Source organism: Stigmatopora argus, chromosome 15, assembly GCF_051989625.1.
Source record: "Stigmatopora argus isolate UIUO_Sarg chromosome 15, RoL_Sarg_1.0, whole genome shotgun sequence".
In the NCBI taxonomy this organism is placed as follows: domain Eukaryota; kingdom Metazoa; phylum Chordata; class Actinopteri; order Syngnathiformes; family Syngnathidae; genus Stigmatopora; species Stigmatopora argus.
The window spans coordinates 8518586-8531944 of NC_135401.1; the positions used below are offsets into that span (position 1 = coordinate 8518586).

General features: G+C 39.3%; 2 protein-coding genes across 2 annotated transcripts; both read right to left on the bottom strand.

The window, feature by feature from the left end:
• Positions 1–274: 274 nt before the first annotated feature.
• LOC144089388 (zinc finger FYVE domain-containing protein 1-like) lies at positions 275–9854 on the bottom strand. Its single transcript, XM_077620154.1, has 11 exons — positions 8452–9854; positions 7879–8383; positions 7028–7242; positions 6837–6943; positions 6638–6746; positions 5626–5723; positions 5339–5456; positions 4420–4590; positions 4026–4206; positions 3823–3924; positions 275–1975 (listed from the first exon to the last, which is right to left on the bottom strand). The coding sequence occupies exons 1-11, from the start codon at positions 8956–8958 to the stop codon at positions 1743–1745; spliced, it is 2346 nt and encodes a 781-aa protein (XP_077476280.1). The 5' UTR covers positions 8959–9854; the 3' UTR covers positions 275–1742.
• Positions 9855–11192: 1338 nt separating this feature from the next.
• Positions 11193–12324, bottom strand: LOC144090339 (rho-related GTP-binding protein RhoV-like). Its single transcript, XM_077621770.1, has 3 exons — positions 12001–12324; positions 11870–11928; positions 11193–11797 (listed from the first exon to the last, which is right to left on the bottom strand). Exons 1-3 carry the CDS (start codon positions 12185–12187, stop codon positions 11348–11350), a joined length of 696 nt encoding a protein of 231 aa, XP_077477896.1. The 5' UTR covers positions 12188–12324; the 3' UTR covers positions 11193–11347.
• Positions 12325–13359: the final 1035 nt, after the last annotated feature.

Below are 13359 nucleotides of genomic sequence, written 5' to 3' on the forward strand. Positions count from 1 at the left end.
TTACACGACTCACTGAAAACGGAGATATTTAGCGAGAGAATTGCAACTTGATTAACCAGGAAAACTCGCTTGTGCATCGCAGAAACACGTCAGAAAACAAGAACGTTGTGTTGAATTATTCATCCCACTAATTATTAATTTAGGGGCATCATCAATAAGCTTGAAGGGAATGCGTTTCCTCACTTTATCTGAAGCTACAGTGGGACTGAGAGCAAAAGTAGAGCAAGGCAAACAGGCACAAAAACACACATCAGACACACAAAGGCAATTCCACTTCATGTTGACACTTTTTTTTTATCTTTGCCAAATAGTTGCATCCATAAGCACGTGCATTAAACACAGATGTAAAGCAACAGATTGCACATTTTCAATGAACTCCAGTAATGTGAAATGTATAGTTCCTATTCTATCATGTGCAATGTCATATCAAGTAGGTGATACAACATTTTGTCATATCTATATTTAGTCACACATGAAGTATTCCTAGACCAGAGAATTTAGGAGGCAATGATTTATATTTTCTTTGTCCTTTAATATCTATTTATAGCAGATTATTTTATTCCCTTGCATTTATATTAAAGGCCTTGTTAAGTGTTGATCTTTCATGGCATCATTATGCAATGACAACAGATGTAGTGATGGAAAACATACATTTTAAACAGGTACATGACATTGTCACTTCATATGGTTCAAGCGATAATCACTACATAGTATTGAAATGTTTTATAGCACTGTGAAAAGGGGGAAAATGGAAGGCAATATTCATATTTTCCTATGAAAGCTAAAACCAACAGAAAAAGAATCTGAATTAAAGCTGGGATGGGCAGTCAGGGTAAGAGAAGAAAATACTCAAGACAGTATTCAGAGGGGTGGGAAAGCGTAAAATAAGCAGCCATCAATGATTAAAATTTGAAAAATCAAAATAAGAATGTGAGAATTTTAAGTATTACACAGTCAGGTTAAAGAGAAGGAAATGTATTGAGAGAACAACCATGAAAAGGATGTTAAAAGCCTTAAGGCTGTGACTTACTGTCATGCATAACAGTGATTTGAGTATTTTTTTAAATCATTTCTCAAACATATACATTTTTCAAGCTGCTAGCAGTATCATACATCCGTAACTGACTGGGTTAGAAAATAAATATCATACCACCACATGACCTTAATGATTTGGCACAGAATATATATCCAAAAATTGGACTTTTTTTCATGGGCAGTAGAAACAGCCTATAACAGCTGAAAAATGGCTTAGAGCAAAAAAAAACAACCTAAAGTTGCAACAGAACATGCAGGCAATTAATATGAAAAAAAAAAATCAATTTTACATCCACGAAAGAAACAATACTCCTTAATATAAGAATTGATGGAATCTAATGCTCAACTAGCGAGTATACTTTAAATTATACTTTTTTTCCCATATTTTCTCATAGTAAAAAAATAGCTTATCGGCCTTATTGAACATACAACTGAGGACATGTTTCAACAAGAGTCCAATATACACTATGAATAATGAAGAGTGGAAATGCAGATTACACTCTCAGTCAAGTAACTCACAGATTCGGGCTGCTCTGCAAAGGCCACATGATCGCTTCCCCTTACCAAAATTTGCTAAGTGTCCTTTATACAGTATAGCTAAGCACTTCCTCTCCACAGGTACAAGACCGAACCGCCGGAGAAGCAGAGGTGTGACATGAAACCAACGGTTCTGTCAGAGTAATCTGAGCAAAGGAAGATTGCCTCTGTTAAAGTTCCCCGGGTTTTTGGTTGCAGCTGCTGCACACGCGCACGGGGTGGTCCCAACCCCGCGACGGCACAGCCCGGCGGTCCGGGGAGCAGTCGTCGCAGACTCCTTGGCCACAGGCGCGACAGTGGTGCTTGGACAGCTTGGCAGTGAATTCGCATTGGCAGATGCGGCAAGAGAGAATGTCCTGGTCGGGTACCCAGTAAGCCGGACGGGCTGCGTCTTTCACCAGGCCTTCGAAAAGAGCACAGAATATTGATATTGATGCAGGAAACTGGGGGAAATCCAAGTGAGAGCAAGAGCAGTTCAAGCAGACCCCCAAGCAGTTCTAAAAACAAGTCAACTCAACCAACAAATGCGCATAACTGAATATTTGCTTTACTGCAGGCAGCACGGTGGCCTAGTGCAGTGATTCGCAAGCACTTTGTCACAGCACGTTGGAGTATTTTGAAAGATGATTGGGTGTGACTTGGGAAGTAATTCCATTTTTTTTCTCCCCGTTGCATTTTAAATAAAATATTCCACGCAAATATAAATCTATATATGATGTCAGTTGACAGGCCGAATATTAAACGGCAGAAGATAAAATTACCTGCAGAGGCACCTGTTGCCATGTAGAACAGAATAATAGCTTTGCATTCAATTAAACAAATGCAGAAAACATATGAATCCCTAAAAGAGCAAATAAAATTTTGTGGAAACTGCGCTATCACCATGATAATAAATCCTTGTTTTTTTCCTCGTCTTTGTAGTCTGTATCATACATTATCATTACTGACTGTTTGTTTATGAAATCAGCCTGAGTGCATCATCTCCATATGGTGATGGCTTTTTCACACATCCACTGTAGAATCTGTGACAGCTGGCTCACTCTTAGTACAATGGCAGAATACCAAATGCAGCGTGTCACACTAAAATACACGACTTCATGTTCTTTCCGGTCTCATTTGTAATCCTCATCTACCAGACAAAATCCAACCGATTATTAAAAAAAGATAGGTTGGCTTTTAAAGTCTACACTACGCCCAAGCAAAACACTGTAAAGTACATAGAAGTTCCTGCCCCTGAGGCTAAGTGGATCCATAAAACCTCCTTTGGATGGTCACTTGGGTCCTCTTAATGGGCCAAATTGAAAAGTAAAATTATATACAGGAGTGGAAGCCCATGAAGTGCTTTTTTGACTATTTCCACCATCTTTTTAAACGACCATTACCAAAGCGCTTCTTATGGTACATGATTAAATACCCATATTCCAATGCTACATCAAACAACTCCTAATAGGGTTTTTAACACTTTCAGCGCCACTGCGATGAACCGCCTCAGATCATGTGGCTCTTTTCATCCTTCTGCTGTGAATCGAAGAATTTATCATGAGTCTAGTAGCATTGGCAGATTTCTATTCCTGTCAATGGCAACTATTTAGTTTATATTTTATATGATGCATTTGATCTATAATAGGATGGCTGTTAAGGGTAAAGTTCAGCAGCAATTTTATATTATTTATTGCTAAAGGATGTTTTTGGCAGAAAAAATTAAAGCGTCCAATACACAACACTACATAAAAAATAGTTGAATGTGCAGTTTTAACGATCACTGTCAATGACATTTAAATTATGTATAACACGAGTTTCAAACGGGCCCTTAAAAAGCCCTTGAAATGAAATGAACGGAGCTATTGAGCATCTGCTGCATCCCTCGATTACAATAGGACTGTCCAATAAATGACGGAGTTGAAGGTTAAATAGCAGAACTTGAGTGCTGACGCCACAAAGCCACCATAAATTTTTGGAAGATATGATACACTGAGTCAGAGAATGACATTAGGGATCACTTTGATAGTAAAAATGTTGACATTTTGAAAATTAATCACACCTCACATGTAAAAAATAGGCTACATTTCTTATGGGTGTGCATTTGAAGGCTGGAAATACTATAGATAAGCAATGAATCTGAAAGAGGATCCCACTATTTTACTGCTAGGATCATCCGCCACTGCCACCAGAGGGCAATACATTCCTTTGACAGAGTGACTTACTGTTATGCAACAATGCTCACTTGGTTTTGCTTTGGGCAACACTCACCAAGTGGGATGTCAATAGCGGTGACTACAACCCCTATAGTGTTGGTCACTGCCTCGCCGACCTTCCTGGCAAGGTTTCCTCCTTCCTCCTCTTCCTCGAGCGCTGCATGAAGACAACATTCTTACGGGGATGCGCGTATTGTCAAGGTGATTCGTTGAAGTGCGGGTGGTGATACATGACACTTAATGAAAGTACGGCTGTACCTGCATGTGAGGCTCTCTGCTCAAAGCACACATCGCACACTCTAACAGGGCCGAGACCCCAGCCACGTTCGGGGACCGGGGCGGCTTTAGAAGAGCAGCCATCGCAGAAGCCTTCGCCGCAGGCACGGCAATGATGCTTGGTGTCGTTCTCCAAGAAAACGGCTTGACACTTATGACACAGCTTACGGGAGAGGAAAAACAAGCCACTGTTATTGACCGAAAATTGTGTGCTTACGTGGTCGGAGTCATAATGTCCACGTTTTATCTTGTGAGCGCACATAAAAATTGTGTAACAGGCAAGGAACAGCACGTAAACATCCCTCAGGACATGGAGTGTTGACTGATAGCTGCTAGTGTCATGTGGCAGGAGGCGGGGTTGCTTTGGGTCACTCACCAAGATAAGGGAGTTGGGTTTCCAGTAGGTGGGGGCTATCTGGTCTGTCAGCCAGGAGGTGACCGCTTTGGCAGGCTTGACACTGAGCTCAGACACAGACTGGGCCACCAAGTTCACGCCGTCCAAAAGACGCTGTGCTGCATTGCTATTGTCCTTTAAGAAGCCTTCCGACTGCACAACACAGACATTCAATTATTATTGGTGGTACTTTTGTCTGCATTGTAAGCTCTCGTCAAATATCTTATCCCTTAAATAGTAGCTATCGGTGCTCAAGAGGATGTACAAATACTTATGTAAGAGGAATGTGAGAAATGCGATGCTGCTGCCTGTTCATTGGTTGATGCAGGAATGTTACGTTACTGTTACAATGAAAACAGAATAGCAGCTTGTTTTTTTGTACTCTTTCCAATTATCAATAATACAAAGGATGATGGTTCAACTGATAGTTCCACGCGTATGTTTGTGCATATCACAGTTAAATACACCTAAGTGATCAGTTTACACACACTGTGGCGATATTTTTTTAATTTGCAGATGCTTTATTTATCCTATTTTATTGATTACATGGATGATTTGTTGAATGGAAAAACTCTTTTTTTGCCTTGTTAATTTAATAATATTTTTTCAAGGCCCCACAGCAAGGGTATTTATGTAGCTCATGCTGCTTTCTGGGTTTTGACTGGTTTTAGTGTCCCATGTACTAATCCAAACAAAATCCCTTGATACAAATGTTGTCATAATAAGACAATTACTGCTCCCTCATGACACTACCCACTGCCTCAGTTAAATGGTAGCGTTTTTCCCCCTTAATTTTAGATGAGTAAAAAAAATGGCAACTGATTGACAAGTAACCTCAATGAGAGTGAAGGACACAATTTGAGTAATACAGTAAAAAAAACAATCAACTTGTTCCTCTTACCCCCGGCCATACATGCTGGATCTCAGTGCGGACTATTGTATCCACTGGGTCCTGGTTCCCGTACCAATACTGACGACTGCGATAGATCACCCCGCAATTGGGGCATTCTATAACATACCTGAATATGAATAGAAAAAAAGGCATCACTGATTGGTTAGAAATGCAATTTGTGACATAAGCGTTGACTCCTCGACTGGTAAAGGGAGCAAATCATCCACTGTTTAATGCATGTAAAAAACTGCTTTCAGGTCTCAGGGACCCTGCAGGTAACGTCCCTTCCTACTCACCCAGACCAGGCATATTTGGCCAGGCCCATCCAAGGAGAGTCTGAGGAAGCTGAGGTTTTTGGGATGACAATCACTTCTTTGCCTCCTTCGTAGCAAGCCTGAAGTGAGACAACAAACGCATGTTTTATATTTTGCCTTGACTTTCTGGAATACTGAAAAATAAAATAAACAGTAATTGTGCACTCAGTTATTAAAGTGTTTCAATAGATTTATTTATGTAATGAAGTTTCTTCATACCAAAAAAATGTATGTTCTGTCTAGGTTGTATGTGTTCGGATATCTGGAGTCAGATAATGTGGTCATAATCTAAAGGCACAGGTGTCAAAGTGGTGGCCAGGGGGCCAAATCTGGCCCGCCGCATCATTTTGTGTGGCCCGAGTAGTAAGTAAATCAACTTTCTATTTTAGGATCAAATTCAAATGAAGATTATAGATGTATTTTATATTTCCTGATTTTCCCCTTTTTAAATCAATAATTGCAATTTTTATCCATTTTTTTCTTCTGGTGTTTTTAGGTCAAAAAGCATTTTGTAAAATCTAAAAATAAATATATAAAAATATTTTCGGGTTTCCACTTTAATATTGAATATCATTTAAAAAAAATGTTTCCATTTGAAATGAAAAACAAATGATTATCAGATATTTTCCTTTACTAAGAAAAAAAAGTTCAAATAAACAGTTTTATATCTATTAAAAAAATGAATATTTAGGGCTTTTGATCCAGTTCTTATAATCCAATTAAAAAAATATCTAAATATTATATCTAAAATGGTCCAGCCCACATGCAATCGAGTTGATGTTATTAGGGCCCGCAAACAAACCCGAGTTTGACACCCTTGATCTAAGGCCATTGTATCGACAAATGCTTTGGGACAAAAGCTAACATTTTCATCGTTATGCATTTATAAAATATGTGAAAATAGGTTGGGCAAGGCTTTTTGGGTTCCAGAATGTACTTTTGTCCACACATTTTAAGTAGTGAATACGAAGAGCAAAAAAATCACTGCGCTTACCTTACAGGTGTAAATGCGATTATCAAGCTGGAGAGAATAGCGGCAACGATGCTTTGCCTCGTGGCAGACACCTTCTCCAAGATGGTTCATACTGTTCTTGCAACCATATCTGTGGAGAAATCAGTGGATCACAGTGTTTAACAATACCAAGAGCATGTTGCTCAAGGAGGAATGAGGCTAGAATTTAATAGACACTGACCCACAACTGAGGCACTGGCTTGAACAAGTGAAGTACTCATCGGGAAAGAAGCAACTAGTGGCTACCAGCTCGTCTCCTATTTCCCCACTAAACCGCTCGCTTAACGCCTAGAAGGAAATCAAACAGACATTTCTAAAGGATGTGTTAAACATGAGAAGTTCAGCTCTATAATTGTTTTTATGCAGTCTCACAAGCAGGGCTTTAAAGATGACCGCAGGAGTACGTGGAGATCGCGTAGCGTTGTTGTCCAGGAGCTGTTCCAGTTTATTCTGCAGGCCGCCGAAGTCGGTGGGCGGGGCGAGAGTTTGCGTGCCCCAGTACTGAACAGAACTGAATGCTTCTGGGAAACGGGAAACCTTTTTAAAACGCTCCAACAGCAGCCGGTCTACCGATTCCTGAGATTTATCTGTATAAAAAAAAAAACAGGATTGAAGATTATATATAAAACTGAGCTAGTTGAACAACACAAATGTAATGCTCAGATAATCATATTTGGCACAAGTAGAAAAACACATAGCTGTTCCTGTCAAGTCTCAACAACACGCTTTTATGTTTGAGCACAAACTTTGCGAGGCACAACACACATGGATTTACCAGCTGTTGTCAAAATGTGGGAATTTTTTTAACCTAATTCACTATTTTAAAGTGCATGACATCGAAATGCATGAATTCCAAAGGACAATAAAAGCACAAGTAATGCGCATAAGCAAGCTCACAATATCTATGGACTCATTGTTCCTTATATTTGTCTACGTATTAAGGGGGTTCTAAACTTTACAGTTTCTTCGGTTTAAAATCCAAACAAGCAGTGCTGGAATGTTACTTCACAGTTTGACAATGGTATATTTGCAGTTTTTAACCAATAGTTGTTGCCACGAGAGGCCATAAATCATGAAGGGGAACCTTTGCACCATGACTCATGTACAGTATTTATGTAAGTATTTCATGTTTTTAGAACATGGAAGAGAACAGGAAAAAGGTGTAAATGCCCCACCAATTCCAAAATTGAAACGACTTCAAACCATGGTAGCAAAGTTCCTACCTGTCCCAAGAAGCGTAGTGTGGACAGTTTCATGGAAGATGACCACAGCAGGACCCAAAGTGGAGAGCGGAACATCCAGACCGCAGCGAGCCGTGGTGGCTTTCAGTTCCTTGGTAAAATGCTTCAAGTAGGCCTCCGAAGCATCCCCAAGAAATTTGAAAAGGTCGTCGTGGAGGCGGTCTGCATGGGTGCGGTAGATAATGAGGTCCGAGATGGCGAGCACCTTGAGCAAAAGACGAGTCCTTTGGCCCTGCTTGGAACTGTTCCCCAGCAAACCCTCTGTATCAATGACCACCACATTATGGAAGGGGTCAAAGGCTGCCCACACACCGACAGTGCAGGACTCCTGTGTCTGAGAAGTTTTGAAAACCTCCCTGCCCATGAAGAAGGTGTGGTTGAGGGTGTGAGATTTCCCCTCGCCGGTATTCCCAAAGATGGAAACGACTTTCAGGAGCTGGCCAGCGCTGCAGTTCAGTTTCTTTATAAATGCAGCATCATCTTTTATCTGAAAATATTCAAATCAAACTAATAAGACTCTTAACTTCTCAGATGTGAGGCTTCTGGAGAGCTTACCTGCATTTCCTCATTCTCGTCAACAAGGAGGAAACTGTACACCGTTTCCAGTAGTTTTTCCCTTTTTGACTTTTTATCATCAGAGATTTGGACGGCAGGCTGAACAGAAGCTTGGACAGACTTGAGTTCGACTTGTTTCGGTTGCTGATGATACAATGTGAGGTGGTGTTTCTTCTTGTTTCCTCCACCGTGGGTGCGCTTTTGACACTCTTGGCACAAGTTCACTTTGCAGTTCTGGCAACGGACCACCGACCTGTGGCTTTTGCCACTGTCCCCCCCTTTGCAGCTATCGCAGTAAGGGATGTGGCCCGGGCTTATCTGTAGGCGGTGGTGGTTCTGGAGGTGACCCTGACTGTGAAGTTCCAGATCACAACGGACACACTGCAAAGTCCTGCAATCTACACACTCAAAGGTGGCTTCCTCAGGGCCACCACAGGCGTAACTCTCTTGACATGTTAGACTAGAATTGACTCCCTTTTCTGAAGATGATGAGCCATGCCCACTCATCGTTTCTGTTACCTTAAATATACAGCTGATTGCCTATTGGAAAGCTTAAATTGTAGCACTTTCGAATTTCAGTAGCACTTCAATTGTAAAGCCTGTTTTTTGTAAACCTCAAATACTGGCCAAATAAATACACTAAAAAATGAATCAACTTAAATTAGCTGCATTCTAACTAGGTTGTTGGTTTATTTGTAAACACGTTTTTGTAACCGGCGTGCTTTTCAGGCAAATAAAATTAGTTCTTGTGTCGGCATTCAGCAAGTCTTACAATTTCCTAATATTGAGACAACAAAGAACACAGCTAACTTCACGTATGGACATACAACTTAGCAGGAAACGAAAAGCATGCACATTACGGTAAATCCAATAAAAATAATAATATCGTATTAAGAGGTTAGCGATCTGCGAAAATGTACTTGCGAAATATCAACATCAATGTGCAAATAATGCTAGCAACAACAAGCTAGCTGGCAGGCTGCCCTTTATAAAAATAGCTCGCCGGCTAACACAACAAATATTATGTGGCATCCGAGTTAGAGATGCTTTTTTTATAAAAAAAAAACAGACGGTCCAACTTGTTGAGGCTTTGTTTAAAATGACGCCGTCGTTACTGAGAAAACGATCCGCACAGCAGTAGACAAAAATGAGATATACAGTTAAAAAAAAAACATCAACAAAACTGCAGTGGGTTGATGGCAAAGAGCTCGCGGAACCGCGGACACTAACAAACGGAGAGGGGAATCATTACAATCTCGGGTTATAAATCTTTAAAAAAGTGAACCTGTTTTGTTAATCCGTCCGGGCCGTGTCATTGTTTTTGTTCTTGAGTCCCCTCCCTAAAAGATTTCTCGAGCTACGTTATTTCGTCTGCAGGTCAGATCAGCTGATCAGATTATTTTCAGTCACAGGGTCAGGGGGGGCGGGCTACTGTTGCATTATGGGAAATGCAGTTCTATAACTGTAAAATACAATACACTAGTCATCAATTTAAGGCTTTTACTTGCAGATGTGCGACCACTACATTTGCTTTTTTATTCTACGTTTACATATATAAAAAAATACCTTAACAATATGTTGTTTAGTTTTATATGTTGTTGATCATTAAATGTATCTGCAAACATGTTTTACTGATAGGTATTAATTTGCTTTTTCTTTCTGCAAGTCTATAATAGAGTGGTAGTCATCAATTTAAGGTATTTACTTGCAGATGTGCGACCACTACATTTGCTTTTTTTATTCTACGTTTACATATATAAAAAATATCTTAACAACACATTGTTTAGTTTTATATGTTGTTGATCATTAAATGAATTTGTAAACATGTTTTATTGATAGGTATCAATTTGCTTTTTCTTTCTGCAAGTCTATAATAGAGTGGTAGAGAACATATGGCTCGGGAGCCACATATGGCTCTTTTAATGGGTGCATATGACTTTGAGCTGTAGACTTTTTCTACTTTAAAAGTGTCAAAAATGACTAAAAAAGCACACATTTTCATGTATATTGATACATTTAAATTCTGAGTATGGCTCTCAAAAAATAACTTATAAAAATATGAATTGTTTATGGCCCTCTCTGTCAAAAAGATTCCCAATCCCTGCTATAATAGAATGAGATAAATGTAATGAGAAAAAAATACTTAAAAAGGAGCTCCGCATTTTAATCAATTTAGTTTAGGACCGTAAAAATGAATTAGGCAACGGATACGACAGTATCACAATTGAATTTCGGTTCAATTTAGACAGCTTTAACATTGTCAATTCCTAAATGATCATCTAATTAAGGGAACATTCTGAACCACGTTTAAAATGGAACTTGTCATATCTGTTGAAAATGTCTACAGAAGAGTACCTTTTAAAGTTAGATTTAAAAAAAATGTATCAGTAATATTAATTGGACATTAAGGATTACAATGTTTTGGCCCTGGCATGCATCCCCTCATAATATAAAAAGACATTCCTATGGTAAACAATGCATTAAAGTATAAATTAAAGGATTCCAAATTGAATGCCCAGTGTAACAGGGTAGTGCGTTATAGTATGACATGCCTGAGCCTAATCTTTTCAACAGAAGATTGCTTTAAATGTCTTTGTCTTGCTAAATAGCACTTCAAAGTGTCAGCAGGTGACCATTTGTCCTAAATAACACTTGTTGGGTGCTGCTTTCCCTCCAATTTCTGCATGAACCGTGAGCCCATCTCTTGATTTAAAATTGTAATGTGAGGAAGAGAAAAAAAGCACAGCTAGAACCAAATCTTTGTTGCTCAATAGTGCAATCACTTACACACATACACAAATAAAAAACAGAAATGACCACAAGAAAAAAATCAACTGACATACGAAATGGAGAAAACTAGTGGGAAATAAGTCACAGAAGAGAACAGCGAAGTTCTTCACAGCAATTTGAAGATTCTCCTCCTTGCACATTCAAAAAATGCCTTATAGCATTTACCCAAACTCTTCTTTTTGTTTGTTGCAGCATCACGTTTGTGTTTCATAGCAGCAAAGATGGCACAGTCAAACACATCTTTGAGGTGGTGCTGGGTCAGAGCCGAACACTCCATGTAGTCGTGAGCTCGGATCTTCCGAGCGAGCCTCTTGGCCTGTCCCGGTGCTACCGGTCTTTTAAGCCTCTGGTCCAGATGAACGAGGACATCGGCATTGTGGCAAAGGTCGGATTGGGTACCCACCAGGACGATAGGAGCGGTGGGGTTCCGGCCGCGGATCTGTGGAATCCACTTGGAAACAATGTTATGAAAAGACCCAGGATTAATAAGACTAAAACACAGGATGAAGACGTCCACGTGTGCATAGCATAAAGAGCGAAGATGGCCGAACTGCTCCTGTTGAAAAATATAAACACACATTTTTCCATCATTTTTCAAGACATCCGACAGGAAACTTGAGGTGTTTACCTGTCCTGCTGTATCTATCAGCTTAAGACGTGTTGGTGCTCCATTCACATAAACCAAACCTGTGCATGAATAATCTGGAAATATCAATAATTATCCATGATTTTTTTATTTAAAAAATGACCATCTCCTACCAGTAAAGACGTCGAAAGCCGTCTGGCTGTAGCTGCTGTTATATCCATTGAAAATGTAGCTGATGATCATGCTCGTCTTCCCCACAGCTCCATCACCAACCAGGAGGCAGCTCAACTCTTCCCCAGGCCAGAAGGGCTTTTCTTGCCTCTGAAGAACCTGTAGTGACATTTTGTTTGTATTTTTCATATTCCTTTAACTTCCTACATCATGGTCATCCCTCACTATACTTCTGAGTCCACACAGCATGGTCAAACTGTAATTAACAAAAGGTTTCTTCCTTGTGAAGCCCCCCCAAAATGGGAGAGGGACTCTTCTATTTCAAAAAAAACAAAAGCAGCCAATCAGATGAGTGATGGCCAACAGTCACTGTCAAATTCCTTTTGCTGTTCATTTGCAAAGCCACGCCCACTTGCACAATTTCTAGAGGTCTTCAGATTTCATTGTAATTGGGGTACACGTGTTTTGATGTGGTTACCCGATGTATATATCAAAATATCATATAATAAACACAATAAATCATCGTGTACGCAATCCGTTGAATAGTTAGAAGGAATGCTCAGTTTTACGTGTAATGCAATGCCACATTTGGCTGAAAGAGGGGAGTGTTGCTTTGATTTGGACAGTCATGTTCTGTATATACAGTGAACAGAGCAGTACTATACAATAAAATGCAGTGAAATCTACTGCATGAAATGAAAGACTGCAGTTTAAAGGTAAAGTAAAGCTTCTAATAATGTGAACATTTTTTTAAAGAAACCCTATACATAAAAAATGAATAAATACCCCAACTCAAGCTAACTAACCATTTTTTTACAGGAAAAATAAAGCGGGCACATTTTTTGTTCCACACAGCCTTTGGTATTAAAATATTTTTTTAATGATGAAATTCAAATGGAGGGGCAGTGTGAATGTGATCCATGAAGTCCACAAGACAAAGTGACAAGAGTTCGAGCAGATACATTAAATTATATGTTGATGCAATTAGGATTTAAACAAATTTAGTCATATGTAGATGAAAGTAGAAGGTTTATTTAAAAATAAATGAAATATGTACCATGTTGTTTTTTTATATCAACTGCAAGGACAAATAAACTCAAGCTCCAAACCCAAATCCAACGTCTCTACACTTTACCTTGAATGTACATTCTACATCTTTGTTTAAAATGTTTGTTTTATATAGTGTGGATGTTTATTTTTGATTGCTGAATGAATAACTTGTACCTAATTTCACTTTCACAGAGTTATGGTGGAATACTCATTCTAAATGATGGTTTTTGAGTGTTGAGAAAAATTCTTGGCTGAAAATAAGACTTGAAAACAAAGTATTGTCCCTTATCTGTCAATTCCTGCAGGAAACT

Excerpts from the sequence above, each read along its gene's own strand:
- LOC144089388 (XM_077620154.1), bottom strand. The coding sequence starts at position 8,958 with ATGAGTGGGCATGGCTCATCATCTTCAGAAAAGGGAGTCAATTCTAGT. Across the intron at positions 5,724-6,637 it reads ATCGCATTTACACCTGTAAG|GCTTGCTACGAAGGAGGCAA; the intron begins GTAAGCGCAGTG and ends GTCTCACTTCAG. Across the intron at positions 4,591-5,338 it reads TCCAGCATGTATGGCCGGGG|TCGGAAGGCTTCTTAAAGGA; the intron begins GTAAGAGGAACA and ends TGTGTTGTGCAG.
- LOC144090339 (XM_077621770.1), bottom strand. The coding sequence starts at position 12,187 with ATGAAAAATACAAACAAAATGTCACTACAGGTTCTTCAGAGGCAAGAA. Across the intron at positions 11,929-12,000 it reads GGCTTTCGACGTCTTTACTG|GTTTGGTTTATGTGAATGGA; the intron begins GTAGGAGATGGT and ends ATTCATGCACAG. Across the intron at positions 11,798-11,869 it reads TGATAGATACAGCAGGACAG|GAGCAGTTCGGCCATCTTCG; the intron begins GTAAACACCTCA and ends ATTTTTCAACAG.